We start from the raw sequence: 17,018 nt of genomic DNA on the forward strand, positions 1-17,018 counted from the left end.
CCGTATCTAATCTTTGGAATTCAATGCATACAATGAAATTAATAATTTAGAAACAATTTTTACGCGAAGTTATTTCACAGTTCTCTTTTAATTGAGGAAGAAGGAAAGAATCATGACGTATTTTCGTCACTCCAAAAATGTTATAGTTATAAACAGGTATAATTAAATTACGTACTCTTTATCACTGACATAGGCAGAAACGACTAGGCCTATATTAAAATATAAATGTTTTCAAAATAATGTAGCCTACGATGATATGTTTTATTTAACGACGCTCGCAACTGCAGAGGTTATATCAGCGTCGCCGGATGTGCCGGAATTTTGTCCCGCAGGAGTTCTTTTACATGCCAGTAAATCTACTGACATGAGCCTGTCGCACTTAAGCACACTTAAATGCCGTCGACCTGGCCCGGGATCGAACCCGCAACCTTGGGCATAGAAGGCCAGCGCTATACCAACTCGCCAACCAGGTCGAAATGTAGCCTACGATCACATTATATAATTAGGCCTACACATATAAATTCATTCATTTACTGTTCTGACCAAGGGCAGGTCTTTCACTGCAAACTCAGCATTCTCCAATCTTTCCTATTTTCTGCCTTCCTCTTAGTATCCTCATATGATCCATGTCTCTTAATGTCGTCTATCATCTCATATCTTCTTCTGCCACGAAATCTTCTCCCGTTTACCATTTCTTCCAGTGAATCCTTTGGTAGGTATGATTATTAGAGGAGAGAATTTCGCTCCGGCGAGGAGATCGAACCCGGGCCTTGATTCTACGTACAAAGTGCTGTAACCACTGAGCTACGCCGAAGTTCAATCCACAGCACCGGATCGAATCCCTCTCCTCTAGTGTTTTTCCTTTTGCGTAGCACAGTGGTTAGAGCAGTTGGTACGGATCCCCGGCGCCGAAGCGAAATGTTCTCCCCTAATAAATTAATCTTTACGTAGTTTCAATTGGCAGTTTCTTCTCAGTCAGTGACCCAACCAATTCATTTTCCTCTTTCTGATCAGTTTCAGCATCATTCTTTCTTCAACCACTCTTTCCAACACACCTTCGTTTCTTATTCTGTCTCTCCATTTCACACACTCCATTCTTCTCCATACCAACATTTCAAATGCTGCTTTCTCTTGACTTCGTCGTAATGCCCATGTTTCTGCACCTTACAATGCTGCACTTCTCAAGTCTCTTTCTTAGTTATTTTTACTAGAAGCTTCCTTTGCCATTGCTATTCTCCTTTTGACTTCCTGGGAGCAACTTACGTTACTACGTATACTAGCCTATACCTCAAGTATTTGAAGATACCGCCTCACTTATAATTCGCAAGTTTACCTTCTTTATTTTTCTTCCGATAATCAGGGTCTTCGTCTTGTTTGCATTTATCCTCATCCCATACTGCTCACAACTGTTATTTATCTTCAGTAGCATATTCCTTAGTATCGTCTGCTTTTCTGCTAACAACGCCATATCATCAGTAATATATCTTATGCACTTTATTCTTCTTCCTCTTACTATCTCCCTTCTCATGTTCTGAAAACAGTTCTACACTAAATCCTCCTAGTAGATGTTAAACATGGTAGGTGATAAAGGGCAAAGGTCATAATATTCTCACTCAGTTCTCTGCCTTGTAACTTCCACCAAAGGTATCAAGATGGAAACGATCAATATTGAGCTTGCTTACAACTCCATTCCAACTTCCAAACATAAGCTTATAGAAGCGGGCGAATAGCTATAGACTTCAGAAACCTTATCTTCTCTCAAAGCAATTTAACTAGAAACGCATCAATATTGAATGACAATAATAATGCTAAAATATATTAGCGTATAATTAATAATTTTACTATTCTTTATTCTATTTCTTGACTTACTAACATAAATTGGTTTTTACTCTAAAATACTGAAAATCTTAAAGCTCCCATAGACATACAGTTTTTCATCGATTTTTCATCACATCCGGCGCATCATTCAGACGAACTGATGAGAAACTAGAGTGTTTGGAGCCTTCAGTCCAGGACAACGCATTCCACGGAACGCCGCTTTCCGGGATTGACGGGTCTTGTTTGATATTTTGGAGCGAATCGCGCCAAACGCGATGGAAGACCGACTGTCTGTGGGACTATCCCAGGCTTCCACTGTTCCGAAATTTTTTAGACTTGCGTAGTTGCAATCTCTTAGGGTTTTCACACGTATTCATATCATCTCTGTCCCATTGTATTTATTTTAGTATTTATTTAACCTGGTAGAGATAAGGCCGTCAAGCCTTCTCTGCCGCTCTACCAGGGGATCACAACTACAATATGAATAATAAAATGACATTTAATATTAAATTTACAATTACAGTAAAGATCAAAGTACAAAAAGATTACGTGATTAATGAAAACTGGGAAATTTATCATTGTCTCGTTGAGGTAATAATGATAAGTCAGCAATGAAGAAATTCAACTCGATATAATTCTTTTACTTAATATATTGAGTTATACAAACAACTTCCCTGTTTGTGGAACGTGAAAAGTGAGAAATACTGTAATAAATTCGAAAAAGGAGCGACCCATGAGAAGTGGTTTCATCTCATCAAGGCCTTTTACGACAAGACAGACAATGAGAGTGTGTTGCAAAATTAACAGTGTCAGAGGTGTCTTTCGAAAGGAGTGGAATAAGATTTCGTCACATGTTTCAGGAATTATGTTTTCTAAGGACTGTGCCGAAATTGCAGTTGTAAATTTCAAGTCTTCTAATGATCTCCCAGTCTTCAGACAGCGAAGAGTGGCTCTGAGCCTTTCCTCAGGCCAAACTGACTTCCTCATGCGAGTGTCTTTTTTGGCTGTTTCCGGGCCTATTACTGCAACAAACCTTTGGAATGAATCTGAGCTCATACGGATATAATTTTTGAAGTCGTCCTTCGCTTAGGCTTCAATTTCATGTAGCAGATTGAGGTGGGAAAATTCGCCTCTTTCTTGCAGACAATGTTTACTCTATATTCGTCTTTTAGTTGGACGTCTTCGATCTTGCTGTTCTTTTGCTAAAGCCATAATAGGAGCAGCAGCTGCTGTACGCATTCTCGACATGAATCAATAAATCTCGACTGCCGGATTCGCTTGACAGTGAAACGATGATTCTTGATTCAATGTACGTGGATAAATCGCTTCATTTCACCGTCAGTCTGGGATCGACGTTCCGGGACCGACGCGCGTTGGATTGATGCAAAATCGAATGTCTATGAGTGCCTTTAATGACAGACTGAAGTACTTTAGAACTGTATTGTTGTTGTTGTTTAGTCAACTGTCTGAAGACAGGTCTGAACCTCACAAGTGATATATTTTTTTTTGTTTCGTTTTAACTAGTTAATACAAGTTAAATGTTACTACGTATTTTATTGAGTCAGATACACTGTGTAGGAAAATGAAATGTACAATATTTATCTTATTATTTTATGAAATTCTGTATTGCAATGAATTGTAAGACTATGTTCCTTCAATCAATAATTATCTGCCGTTATGTCTTGAATCAGATACACTTTGCAGGAAAATGAAATATGTAATATTTATCTTATTATTTAAGAAATTCTGCAGTGCAATAAATTGTAAAATTATGTTTCTTTAATCAAAATTATTTCTGCCGTATTTTACCCAGAAGAGACGGATTTTATCTAAGTCACTGAATAGCCAACAAACTTATTTATAGCTCATGCATTTTGTCAAGACACTCGCGATGTGCAGTACGGGAACAACATTTCTGTGGAGGGGGTAGGAATAGAAGGGAAGGTCGGGCGTGTGTCTACCGAGTTCAAGGCAAAGACAAACCCGTTCCCCTATAATTTATAAATAGACTCATCCGATCTCGTGCGCAGCTCTGTAGAAAGAGTAGGGGAGTGTCTGGACATAATCCTAGATCATATATACCCAGATAGCTCTGCGTTATAGGCTTTGACGGTAACAACTTTTGTCAGGTTTACTAGCTGCCATCTAGTTGTTACATAAGGAGTCACGTCGTAACTCCCATATGAATTGCATTAGCGATTGTACTGCCATCTCGTGTTCGTTTACGGCGGACGGGTGGCGATCTAGGGGGTTGTTCTCTTCAAAGTGCATCCGATTTTAACATAGGAATGAACAATCTATATGTGATCTGGGACATAATGCATGCTCTGTACAGTGGATTTCAAACTACTGTTTCATCTTAACCAGTATAGACTAGCTTCTATGAATTCAAGTCACTGTACAATACGAGCATACAGGCAAGGTTTCTAGGGTCCCGCCTGGACTGACCTTATAAAACCCGGGGTGAATGGGCCAGTCCAAACTTTTAACTTGCTCAATAGGTGCACTGGAATCCAAGCCTATCGGCAGGCAGTTACGGGCGTGGGTCCTGTCTGCTTTGCCTGTGTCTGGTACAGGCATTATTCCAGATGTGATGATTGGTCATACAGCAGCTTGATTAGTTGAACGTGTTAATTCTTTCTCGTAAATATTCAATTGACTTCCTTGAGGGATGGACTTTACATCATGTACCATAGTAATGCAAGATGTTCAGGTTGTGGTATCTTGGAGATAAGAAGCCTTTTCCTCACGTCAGAAAAGAATATATAAGTGATTTGTCCATAATATGTTTGTGCATGTATGTCTCAACTTACCATCAGCATAGGCGTATACACACAATTAGTTTTCATAGGTATTAAAATATACGTGGAAATCATTTCGGGCGCAAAGGAAATTTCGATGATGCAGAGGGATAGTACGTGAGTACCACGAGGAAAAATGTCATCCATGTATATCAGCGGTCATCAGAACACTGCACCCTTGGGTTAGCGTCCTTTACCCGCGGACAAGACATTGCCCTTCCGTGCATTCGTGGCTGCTGGCGGGTATGCTGCCTCCCTATCCCTTGAGCACAACGGAGCATATTTCCTTACCCTCCATACACTCTACCCATTTCAGCGAGTGCTGACGACCACTGGCTTAAGGGAAGAAAAGATGTTGGAAGATACTGTGAGATACAAATGTCATGTGTGATTTCGTCGATATATATATATATATATATATATATATATATATATATATATATAATATGGCGATATGAGCATGTTCGTGGATATAGGAAAAGTTTAGAGTGCGGGAATATTTTATTATTCTCTATTTATTTTGTAAAATTGTTTCTATATAGTTATTCATTATAACTGTGCAGAGTTTTGATGCATATTGCAGTTGTTTTCTTAAAAACTTATACAAATTATGAATGCTAATAATAATAATAATAATAATAATAATAATAATAATAATAATAATAATAATAATAATAATAATAATAATAGGTGCATTCCATTTTTTTTTTTGGAAATAAGTTCATGAAAATCTTTCGTAATGCATACACAAAAAAATAATGTTCACATTCTTAGCAGGCAAAATCTTCCTTAATTTGTTCGTATGTAGGCTCCTATAGATGATAATGATATATATATATATATATATATATATATATATATATATATATATATATATATGTAATATGCATATATACAGTTAGAAATAATGAATGAGTTTAATGAAGAGATTATTCTCGATATCACAAATTTCAGCTTAACTAAGTACCCGCATGGTTTAATAGCCTGTATTTTTATTTTATATCTGTATTGAGAAGAAACGTTATAAGTTGGGACCTGAACATTGTTCATTTTATCTTATTTTCATTTCAGTTATTCTTTAGTATCTTTCTTTTTGTCAGTAGTAGTACAATTTATTTAGAAATTAATGCAGTGGAATACGAAGCTTGAACTAAACACATAAAATGTTTCAAAATTAATCTTTTAATGTTAATTCAGCTTCATTTTAGACCTATACCCTAATACCCTGGAGAGCATCTCGATATGCAACTATCTTGCTCTCCTTTTGTCGTAAACCGCCCTCATTCAGTAAAGGACTAAAATGAAGATTTAAGCCCGATCCATACGCAAACCTTATTTTACGATAAAACTCTCATACAGTCCACCGTTGTGGCTGAGGGTTTAGCGAGTCTAATTCGAACCCAGCGGTCCCGGGTTCGATTTCCGGCCAAGACGAGTTGGCTGGGTGAGGTTTCTTCGGTGTTTTTCCCTCTCTGCTATGGATGAATATCAGGTAACTTTATCAGGCGATTGGAACTCCACTGATCTTCGCCACTTCCTTTCCTTCCCCATCATCCTTTCCTCATCATCCCGTTTCTGATTTTTCAGATCACTCTACAGGCGGCCTCCCGGAACTACTGGCTTTCTCGACCGGCCTCCGTGGAATGTAGCTAAACGACGTTGGATGGCTTCTGCAACGAGCACCCGAGGCAGACCTACTCAGGGAGGAGTTCCGCCTAGCACCGACAGGGGGGACTTGGGGGAAGTTGCCGAAGCAGGAATGGTTTATAGATTTCTGTTGGCTGTAGGGACCGGCCGTTAGGGAGTCATGTGGTTAGGGCGGTGCGCGTAGGAGATATGTGGCACGCAACTCATTCCATATCGAGGGTTAGGGGAATAGATCTCAAAAGGTCGCAGTGCTCGGCCATCCGTGCCCCCCTCAGTTAAATTCCATTCCAAACTCCCATACAAATCGTTCGACAAGACGTACGACTTGTGTGGTGTTCACAAAGTCTCTTCTTGTCATCCAGCCCCTCATACATCTTACCCTTAGCTCCGCGACACCTGTCATGGAGGAAGTACTCCTGTGAGCCTGTGTTTTAAATCTGAAGTGAGAAGAGACATTATAAGTTGAGACGTCAACATTGTCAATTTTATCTTATTTTTATTTCAGTTGTTCCTTAGTATCTTCCTTTTGCCAGTAGTACAATTTATTTGGAAATTAATACAGTGGAATACGAAGCTTGAAATAAACACATAAAATATTTCAAAATTAATCTTTTAATGTGACTTCAGCTCCATTTTATACCCTAGAGAGCATCTCGAAATGCAACTATCTTGCTCTCCGTTTGTCGTAAACAGCCCTCATTCGGTAAAAGACTAAAATGTAGGATTAAGCCCGATCCATACGCAAACCTTATTGTACCGGTACGATAAAACTCCCATACAAGTCCTTCGGCAAGACGTACGATTGTGGGGTATTCACAAAGTCCCGTCTTGCCATCCATCCTCTCATACATCTTACCCTCAGCTCCGTGACACCCGTCATGGGGGGATGTACTCCTGCGGTCAATTTTATACTGCTTGCATTGTAAAAAAATAAATAAATATAAATAATCTGACCGTGAATTTTTTAATGTGCCTCAATTTTCTTTTTTATTATTCTGTTACGTGACGACGCTATGTCAAATAATGTACTACGTTATTTAATGTCGAAGGGGTGGGTGAAAGTGAGATTGAGCAGAGGATTAGCCATGGATTACCTACACTCATCTTACAGTTGTGGAAAACCTCGGAAAAACACAACCAGCTAATCAGCCGAGCGGTAATCGAACCCACGCCCGAGCGCAATCTCGGATCAGTAGACAAACGCTCTACCGACTGAGCTATGCTGCTGGCTATGATTCTTATTGCGGTCACTATTGTCCTTAATTTTCACTTGACACATACAAGGAAAATGCGATAAAATTCAATAAATTCAAAGAAGAATTCACGAGAATATTGGCGGAGATCAGATATATATATATATATATATATATATATATATATATATATATCATCGTTGTTCCTGCAATAACTCCTATGTGACATATTTATCGATTTTCAGATTTTTGCTCTATTAAGTAACTTAAATAGTGATACAACAAATAATAAAATCTCCTATATGTAATTATGTTTCTTTCTTTCGAAAATTTAAGAATTCACTACCTCCTATGTACTACTGCCATAGAATGTATAAATGTGTTTTTCTTACTACTGAAAAATTTTATATTTTGCACATAGGAGTTATTGCAGGAACAACAACGATATGTAGTTCAATATGCACAAATAACTGAACCAGAAAATACCATTAGTTCACTACAATTCTCCGATCACTCTACACACAGAGACAAAGAAAAAGAGTGAGGTTGAACAAGATGGAAGTCGGGTCCACAAGTTCCTTCTTGTCTATCAGTTCACGGAAAGTGATAGCTACTCCACCGCTCAGTCTTTCGACTTGTCGTCCAACCTCATTCCGTTCATATAAAGTATTTTTACGGGCCATAAGCTCCGTCTTACTTGAAATAATGTATTTAATCGAATTCGACAAAACTTATGATTAATCGTTGTGTATGGACCAGGCTTAATGTTACATTTCCATGTCCTCGAAAATAAGATCGATCGTTATCCGACACTGGGAATAATAGAAAAACTATTAATTTCTAGTATTTTATTTGTTTGAGCGCATTTCCACCAATAACAAATTTGGGACCTACAGTTAACAGTTGTTATTTTAAAGACTACATTTGAAGGTCAAGACAGTCATTTCTTTGTAAAATAGTGGCAAAAAAAGAACCGGACCGACCCTTGTAGCTCATTTCAGAGCCTTGTTCACTCCAGAGCGTGATAGACTGGTAACTAAGACTTTCGTGGTTCGAAGCCTGCCTGGGGAAGGAAACTTTTTTTGTTCCTTATTCAAATTCATCCCCAATACTTTTCGATTGCAGCGATATTTTACCAGAACACGAATTTTACCAGCTTATTTTTTAATGGCTTTCGAAATGGACTACGTCAGCAGTCGAAACTACAACAATTTCAATAGATTACTCGCTATCTTGTGAATGCGGGCATGGCATGCACAGTGGCTCATTTCGGGGACTTTGATTATTCCGTCGGTCCGGTTTTTTTGCCAGTACTGTACATTCCATTTGTAAAATTTAAAACTAGAATTTAATTATGGTAAGGTAGATACTGATAATGTATGGAATAAAAAAATTGTAAAAGGAACTAGATTCTGGGTTAGATTCGAACCTATTTAACTTGAAATTTATGTAACCTCTCTCTATTAATAGTGATTTGATCTGTTTGGTTGGAGAGAGAGATCGGTCGTATGATTCCTTATTTCATAAAGTGTTTACTACATTTCTATTTAGGAAAAGGAAAATGAAAAATTTATTTTTTATTGTTGGCTATAATGATCAGGTGGATAAAATTATTGTAAATACGGTAATAACAGTTTTAGCTCTCTTTTATGTATTTTTGTATGCTGAAGCCAGAAATGGCATAAAAATGGTACATCACGCACCATTTTTACACAGAACTATATTATTATTTTTTTGACACATTAATATACTAATGATTTTGCTACATTCATAAGCCAGTGCTCTAATGTAAAATTTTGTACTAACCAGTTGATGAGTATTAGAAATATAATATAGAAGGCTGTGTGATGCAGAGAGTGAAAGGCCTCAAAATATACCAGTTTGAACTCATTGATTTAACAAGAAATTTAGGATTACTCGAGGAAAAAGCTAAGATCTTACGCTACAGATAAAAAAAATAAATTTGCTGAAATCGGAAACATTTCTTCATTGGTACAGGAGTGGAAAAGAGGAATTTATTCCCTTACTTTCACAAGAGGGTACTTTAGTATATTGCAGTGATATTCCTGGTTTAATACAAAAGTTTAATGTTCAGTACGAAGTGAATGAATGGGGACTTTTATCGATTCCTTCAAAAGAAATCTGAAGATAATGATCAGTGTTTTTGCACAATGGCATAAATTATATTTCGTTACCTGTTAGTCATTCGGTACGCCTTAAAGAAACTTATGAGAATCTTGAACTGGTTCTTACAAAGATAAAATATGTTGTTGTTTTCTAATGCCAGGCATTTGACAATAAAGTCATTTGACCTCTTGCATTCCAATATTTTTCAAAGATATTATCATGGTCAGCCACTAAAGCACAGATTCTGAGGTGTTCCGAATCCATTTCTTGGTTTGAGTTGCACAATGGGCAGTTAGGGGACTGATATATTCCAATTCTATGCAGGTATTTGGCCAAACAGTCATGGCCTGTTGCCAATCTAAATGCAATTATAGACGATTTGCGTGGTAAATCCGGAATTAACTGTGGATTATGATGCACAGAGTTCCATTTTTTCCCTTGAGATTGCGTTATCAAATTTTGTTTGTTGTAGTCTAAGTGTGCAGATTTAATGAATCTAAATATAAATATAAAAATCATAACTGGATGATCTGTGGAGATCTGAGAGAGTTGTGCATGCTTCTCGGTCAACAGGCTGGGTATACTAAATGTCCATATTTCCTCTGTGAGTGGGACAGAGCAAGAAGCAGTCATTAGGAACAAAAACACTGGTCATAAAGAACATCTCTTGAACATCACACAAAAGGAAAGGCAACAAACGCAACTTCACCGTGAAGAGAAGAAGGCAATATAAAGCGTTTGACTAAATGTGAGTTGTTAATTATGACAATCTAATAGTTTTTGTAAACTATGTATTTAATATTTGTCACAGGACATGTTTCACTTCATCACTTTTCCGTATTAAATCAAATAACGCTTCATTCACATTGATAAAAGTGTCTCTGCATATTGCGAAAAAATGGTACGTGATAAAGAAAATCTGAACTCAGTTTTGGATTCAGCACCCGGAGAAACTATAAATCTGTAGTGCTCGGGAAAAGTGACACAAGTCAGTTTCCACAAACCTTTTTTGATAATTTATTGACAACTTAAGGAACATCTGTTCGCTTGCAAAAAATTACATAAGTATTCCTCCAATTACAATAATTCATACAGAAATAATTCAAATCGATATAAACCAGTGTAAGTTGTTAATAAATTATCACAAATGGTTTGTGAAAACTGACTTATGTCACTTTTCCCAAGCACTGCAGAAATGTAGCATACATTTTTAGACTAATTTTTATTACTCTTAATTTTGCAGGCCTATGTAATCATAGACACGAATATTACCTGTGATAACGAGTGTCTCATGCATGAAACTCATTCATTGTGTATTTATATCATCTTCAGGAGCCTAACGACGACTTCGCTTATCTTCAAAAACTCAATCAGAAATTATTATTTTACTTCTGTCAATTATTTTTAGTAAGTGTTCATGAGTGAAGAAGAGTAAGTATTTAAGATACCTTAGTTTGAGTGTATTCATTTTAGAGCTACAAAGAGCATGATCAATAGTGTCGTCAAACAGGGCACAATTGTTGCACTGGAACTGATTTGTTTTGTAATCCACTCCTTGTAGAAGGATACGTCCGTGAACACAGCAGGAGAAGATACGTTCATGGACCCAGCAAATAAAGATACGTCCGTGAAAAAAGCAGGATCGGTGAGTCCTGCATCGTCACATCCTACTGGGCCCCATGTGATGCCTGTCAGATTAGTGTCGCAAACCAGAGGACCTCCCGCATCACCCTAAAGAAATAATTTAAATATTAGTCGACACAATATTTCATCTTGTAAATAGACAGAAGTAACTAAAAAAAAAAAATATCTACCGGTATTTAAAATGTCACACACGTACAACGTGTGTCGTAATGTATGTAGAGGAACTATTTCTAACATAAAATAATACATCTTGATTACACAACTTTTAACACTGTATCACTTCGGAATATGTATGATAAGAACTTTCATGTGTTAAATTTTAACGTACCTTGTTAACATGTTTCGACCTATTTTGGGTCATCTTCAGAACTGGTTGTTACACTATGAACGCACCCTCACAGGAAACAAGAGGCGCCAAGACCAACAACGACCAGTTCTAAAGATGACCCAAAATAGATCGAAACGTGTTAACAAGGTACGTTAAAATTTAACACATGAAAGTTCTTATCATACATATTCCGAAGTAAAATAATAATTTAGGATCTAAAATATAGCTCTGTTTTTGTCTTGTTTCCAAGTTAGACCCATTTTATGTTCAGCAACTACCCGCTTATATTTATAAGAAATTCTGAAAATGAACTCGTGAATACAAGCTTCGTTAAACTTCTCATTGGGTAATTCGCTGATAGCCTTCTTTTATACATTATCGGAGCATTTCATTGCTGTGAATTGAAGAATGTGATCCTAAAACGCGTTCAGTCTCTATTTATGAAAGGGCTTATCCAGTTTTTTCATCCACCAGTTTACCGACTGAGCGAGTTTTCAAGTAACATGCACAATAACACAAAATTTTAGACATGATTGGTTATAATTTTAGCATACATCTTATATAAGTGCAGAAGAGAATTATTCCTCTGTAATTTTCACATCTTTTGCGATCTCTTTGCATATATATTGGTATCAAAATTGTGAGATCCATCAAGTATCAAAATTTAAATGGAAGTACTTAAAATTTTATAAACTAAAATTATCGTTTTCATTCTTTTGTATGGATCAAAAACTGAACCAGATTTCGAACACTGGTGTTGACTGGATGGATGCTGATGACGACTTTCCCCTAGTTATTTACCTCGTTTACTTCAAAATTACAAATTACATTCCATAAAACTTTCTATTTCAGCTTCCTTTATTTCTTGTCATTTTAGCTCATCGATAAATTTAATATTATTACACTGCGTGGGACTATTGTAGATGCCGGATAGCCAACCATTTTAATTTTCTACTTGTTAAACGCTACAGTAGTGAAGTGTAAAATTTAGATAATAATCAATGGGATTATATATTCAAACTATCTTAAGTAAAAGCAAGCAATTGTACGACACTATATTGACGTAGTACCGAAAACTTCTGGTATTCAGGAGTGTTTTCGGTGCTAGTTGACGGACACTCTGTTGGCGACATTCATTATTTTATGCAAAGTGGACAGTTTCCAGGACAACCGGTCGGCAAAACTCATTGATAGGCCTATACTCGTATGTCATTAATTTCTGGTAATCTTCAGAGAATTATTTGCGTCATCTCTATGGTAGTATTTTCCGATCTGAAAGTTCTAATGCAGTAATTTTATTTATCTCATATTTTCATCGCAAGATCTCCATACATAATGGATCAATAGGAGACGTTAGTCCACTCTCTCAAAGGAATCAAGTTACATGAGCTGAATGAGATGCTGTATTATTTTCAGACAGGTTACATTGTTCTTAGGCTGACCAGACGTCCCTGATTTCCGGGGACAGTCCTGGAAATAAATTTTGTCCCCAGAAGTTTTGATTTTGTTTCAATAACATTTTACACGTTAAATATTTAAGTATCATGATGAAACTGCTGCGATTCATGCACATTTCTGAACGGTTCTCAGTATGAGACAGAAGAACCAGCGAGCACAGTAAGAGATATTGTGCACTCTTTGAGAAGAAAATAGTATCTTTGTCTTCATTAGCGTTGCGTGGAAGTATTAAAACTGCCGCAGTGTCAATTTTTATGTAGTTCAAAAAATGAGGAATTTTGTGACAAACCAACAGGTGAAAAGTGGTATGATGTTTTTCAACATTAAAAAAAATCCATTCCATTTGAAAATCTTCTCAAAATAGTGTCATTAATCATGTGTCTTTCAATCAGTAATTCATCATTTGAAAGACTTTTCTCCACAATGAACTCAATCTGGACTGATGAAAATTCAAGAATGAAAACTGAAACAGTTAAAGCTTTGTTACAAGTGAAAACAAACTTTCATTTCTCATGTGAAGAACTTAGTGTGAAGTTGTATGGGAATGAACAGATCCTTAAAAAGATACATTCTTTAGACAAGTACTTGCAAAATGTGTATGTTAGAGTTCAGTGTGTAGGCTACTGTACAGTAGTGGCAAAAAAACCGGAACTACCCTTGTAGCTGATTTCAGAGCCTTGTTCACTCCAGAGAACGATAGTCTGGTAACTAAACTTTCGGGGTTCGAATCCTGCCTGGGAAGGAAACTTTTTTTTGTTCCTTATTCAAATTTAGTCCCAATACTTTTCGATTGCAGCCATATTTTACTACTTAATTAACTTATTATTCCCAGAATATGAATTTTACCAGCTATCGGAAAGTATTGGGAATAAATTTGAATAAGGAACAAAAAATAGTTTCCTTTCCAGTCAGGATTCGAACCATGAAAGTCTTAGTTACCAGTCTATCGTGTTCTGGAGTGAACAAGGCTCTGAAATCAGCTACAAGGGTCGGTGCGGTTTTTTTGCCACTACTGTACAATATTATGTGAAAGATTTCAATGCATGCGTCAGTACTAAAATTGAATTCTTAGTGACTATAATCACGTGTTTATGCATTTAATTAAAACATTTAAGATACTCTACAAATTTAGTGTGGGAAGTACTATCATTGTATCTACTGTTACATGTGTTTTATGCTACATTTCAACGGAGAGTGACTAGATAAGCGTTTGTAGTTTTTCTTGAAATTGTCAATGTCCCCTGCTGGACCATAAAAAATCTGATCAACCTAATTATTCTGGACTGAAATAATGAGAAATATGTCCCCAGAACTAGACATTAAAACCAGTAGAAGGTTAAATTAACATAATATATACCAATGACAAGGTACGCTCAAAGTACTCTTTGAAGGGAAAAGATAAGCGAAACGTTCGAAGAAGCGTAGGAGCGACCACTCATAATTTCATGAATTTGGAACAGATCAAGAAGTTTGGATAATAATTTGACGTGGAGGTGGTAATGTAACTACCCTTCTAGGAGAGAAAACCCCAAAATTAAATCTAGGAGACTGTGGGCCAATCACCCCCATCTCTGAATTAATTTATGGATTCAGAAACCTAAAGGCACTGGAGGGAAAAGGAGATAGGGGTCTCCCAGATTGAGATGGTTAGACTGCATTGAGGAAGATTTGAGGAAAGTGGGAATAAGGAGATGGAGGAAGAAGGCAGAGGACAGGAGTGATTGGGTTATTGTTTTAAAGGAGACTTTAGCTAAACTATAAGAGATGTGTGCCAAAAGAAGAAGAAGAAGGTGGTAATGTAGGTGGTGAGGCTGCTACTAATAATATATTGCAACAAGTCCAGAAACGATTATGAAAGCAATCAGAGATGATGTTCAGAGTTATTAATGTGACGTTGTTGTGAGATTCTTAATTCACCGCGGTCTGTACCGTCAAAACTTACAAGACAGCTTCTCCTCTGATCTTCCGAATACCCGACACAGAACTGTCCGTCAGACAATTTCTTATTGGCGTCCTCACACAGCTCCTTTTCCAGCAAAGTCATGTTGGCGGACTGGAGCCCGTCGAAAAATATAGGTTTGCCCTGTAAAATAATATTCCCTTTAGCTGTCTTCAATATTATACAAATTCAAAATTAATTCACTTATTCAAAATTAAAACTGTAACATATGTGGTTACATATACAGGATGAACCTAAGTAATGTAATTAATTTCAGAGGTTTAATCTTTGGGATATTTCAAACAAAAGAGTTTATTTTGCTCCTTTATGCTTCCTTTTCGAGATAAAAATTGTTTTGTGCGAGATCGTGCGTATTTGCTTGCTTTCCGCACAAAACCAATTCGCGGTAAGTGTGAAATACCACATTCAGTATTCCCAACGTAACACACATAACAATTTCCCTCTTCTTACCGCTTAAGTGCCATATTCATTTTGCTGCTTTAGGCTTTTAACATATTACTTTTAGAGACGTTTAACATAGTAATAATTATAAATTGGAAACTTACCACTGCAATTTCACCTAAATTGCACTGTAAATTATTGTTTTTAAATATTTGCAAAAATTAAGTAAACTCTACAACATCACAAAAGTTACTGCATTTGTAATGCAAGTAACATTAAGGAAGCCGTGAAAAAATCAAGATTCCAAATGCCGATGTTATTACTGCAATATGTTATATAAATAATATTGTTAAAATATTAAAATGAAAAATAAATCATTACATAACCTTACCGTTTGTTTTAAGTTCGCATTTATAGACTGGGGGAAAAAAAGACAGACATATATCACGGCCTGCTGGAATATAGTACCGTCATTGAACAGAAACCAAGATGGAGATTTCATTGCAACTAATTATAAATTCCTCTTTCAGGTATGTAATAAACGATCTTCGCTCAAAATAATGTACGATGCACGAGCGGTATGTTTGTTTTCATGTTCTCGGAAATTAAAAAAGCTCAACTACGTTTCGCTTTTTCAACCTTTTCCTCGAACATGAAAACATCAACATACCGCTCTTGTAACGCATATTACTATTACATGGTATATGAACTATTTCATAGCATGTCTTGGGAAAGCCATTGATTTAATTTCTAATATGCTCAGTCAGTTTAAGAGAACAGTGCATTTTGGTAATAAATTATTGAGAGAATTTTAGTTTTGTTCTTTAAATACGCACAAATTTGATCCGAATAAATGTCTTCTTCTTCTTCTTCTTCTTCTTCAACTCCCCTAGTATACCACTATCGTGGTGTTAGGGGATTTCCTCGGATCCATCTACTGTATTGTACTCTATCTTCTGTCAGTCTATTTAACTAGCTCCATGTCTTTCCTCTCTTAGATGCTATTCGTTTTATCTCTTCTTCCCATGTTGTCCTTGGTCTTCCTACTGGATTTCTACCTATGGGTCTTGCTTCCATAAACTGGCGTGCTTTCCTATCTACATCCATCCTTTTAACGTGTCCAAACCATGACAGTTGTTTATCTTCTATTGTCTTTTGAATTGATTGTATTCTTAAATCTTCTCTTATCCTTTGATTTCTTACTCTATATCTTCGTGTTTTCTTTGCAGTTATTCTCAAACTTTTCATTTGCATTGAGTTTATCATACTTGCATCACTGTTAGCCATCGTCCAACTTTCACTGCCATACGTAAGGATTGGTTCTATTACTGTTTTGTACGTTTTTGTTTTCTTTTCTACTTCTTGTTTTCCTAATACGCATCTACTTAATGAATAATAAGCTTTTGTAGTTTTCTGAATTCTCTTGCGTATTTCTTCTTGTATTTTTCCAGTTTGATGTATTACTTACTGTTCACAAGTATTCATAACTTTCCACCTGGTGTAGTTGTTTTCCCTCGCTTTCAATCTTAATTTCCTTTATCTGATCTTCTGTGCTTGCTATCATCATGACTTTAGTCTTATTATAATTTAGTCTTATTCCTCTTTCCTCCAACCAAATATATGTCACGTTGTAAAATTCCTTTGCAGAACGAAATGTTACA

At 36.5% G+C, this 17,018-nt stretch overlaps 1 protein-coding gene across 1 annotated transcript in view; it reads right to left on the bottom strand.

Annotated features, from left to right (window-relative positions):
* Positions 1–5,116: 5,116 nt before the first annotated feature.
* Positions 5,117–17,018, bottom strand: part of LOC138703415 (serine protease 1-like) — a 30,726-nt gene continuing 18,824 nt past the window's right edge. The window contains exons 6-7 of the mRNA XM_069831256.1: positions 14,959–15,099; positions 5,117–11,317 (exon numbers count right to left, since the gene is read on the bottom strand). Coding sequence (XP_069687357.1) covers positions 11,051–11,317; positions 14,959–15,099 — 408 coding nt within the window. The 3' untranslated portion in view covers positions 5,117–11,050. The remainder of the gene's footprint in view (positions 11,318–14,958; positions 15,100–17,018) is intronic.

Source organism: Periplaneta americana, chromosome 1 (assembly GCF_040183065.1).
Source record: "Periplaneta americana isolate PAMFEO1 chromosome 1, P.americana_PAMFEO1_priV1, whole genome shotgun sequence".
In the NCBI taxonomy this organism is placed as follows: Eukaryota; Metazoa; Arthropoda; class Insecta; order Blattodea; family Blattidae; genus Periplaneta; species Periplaneta americana.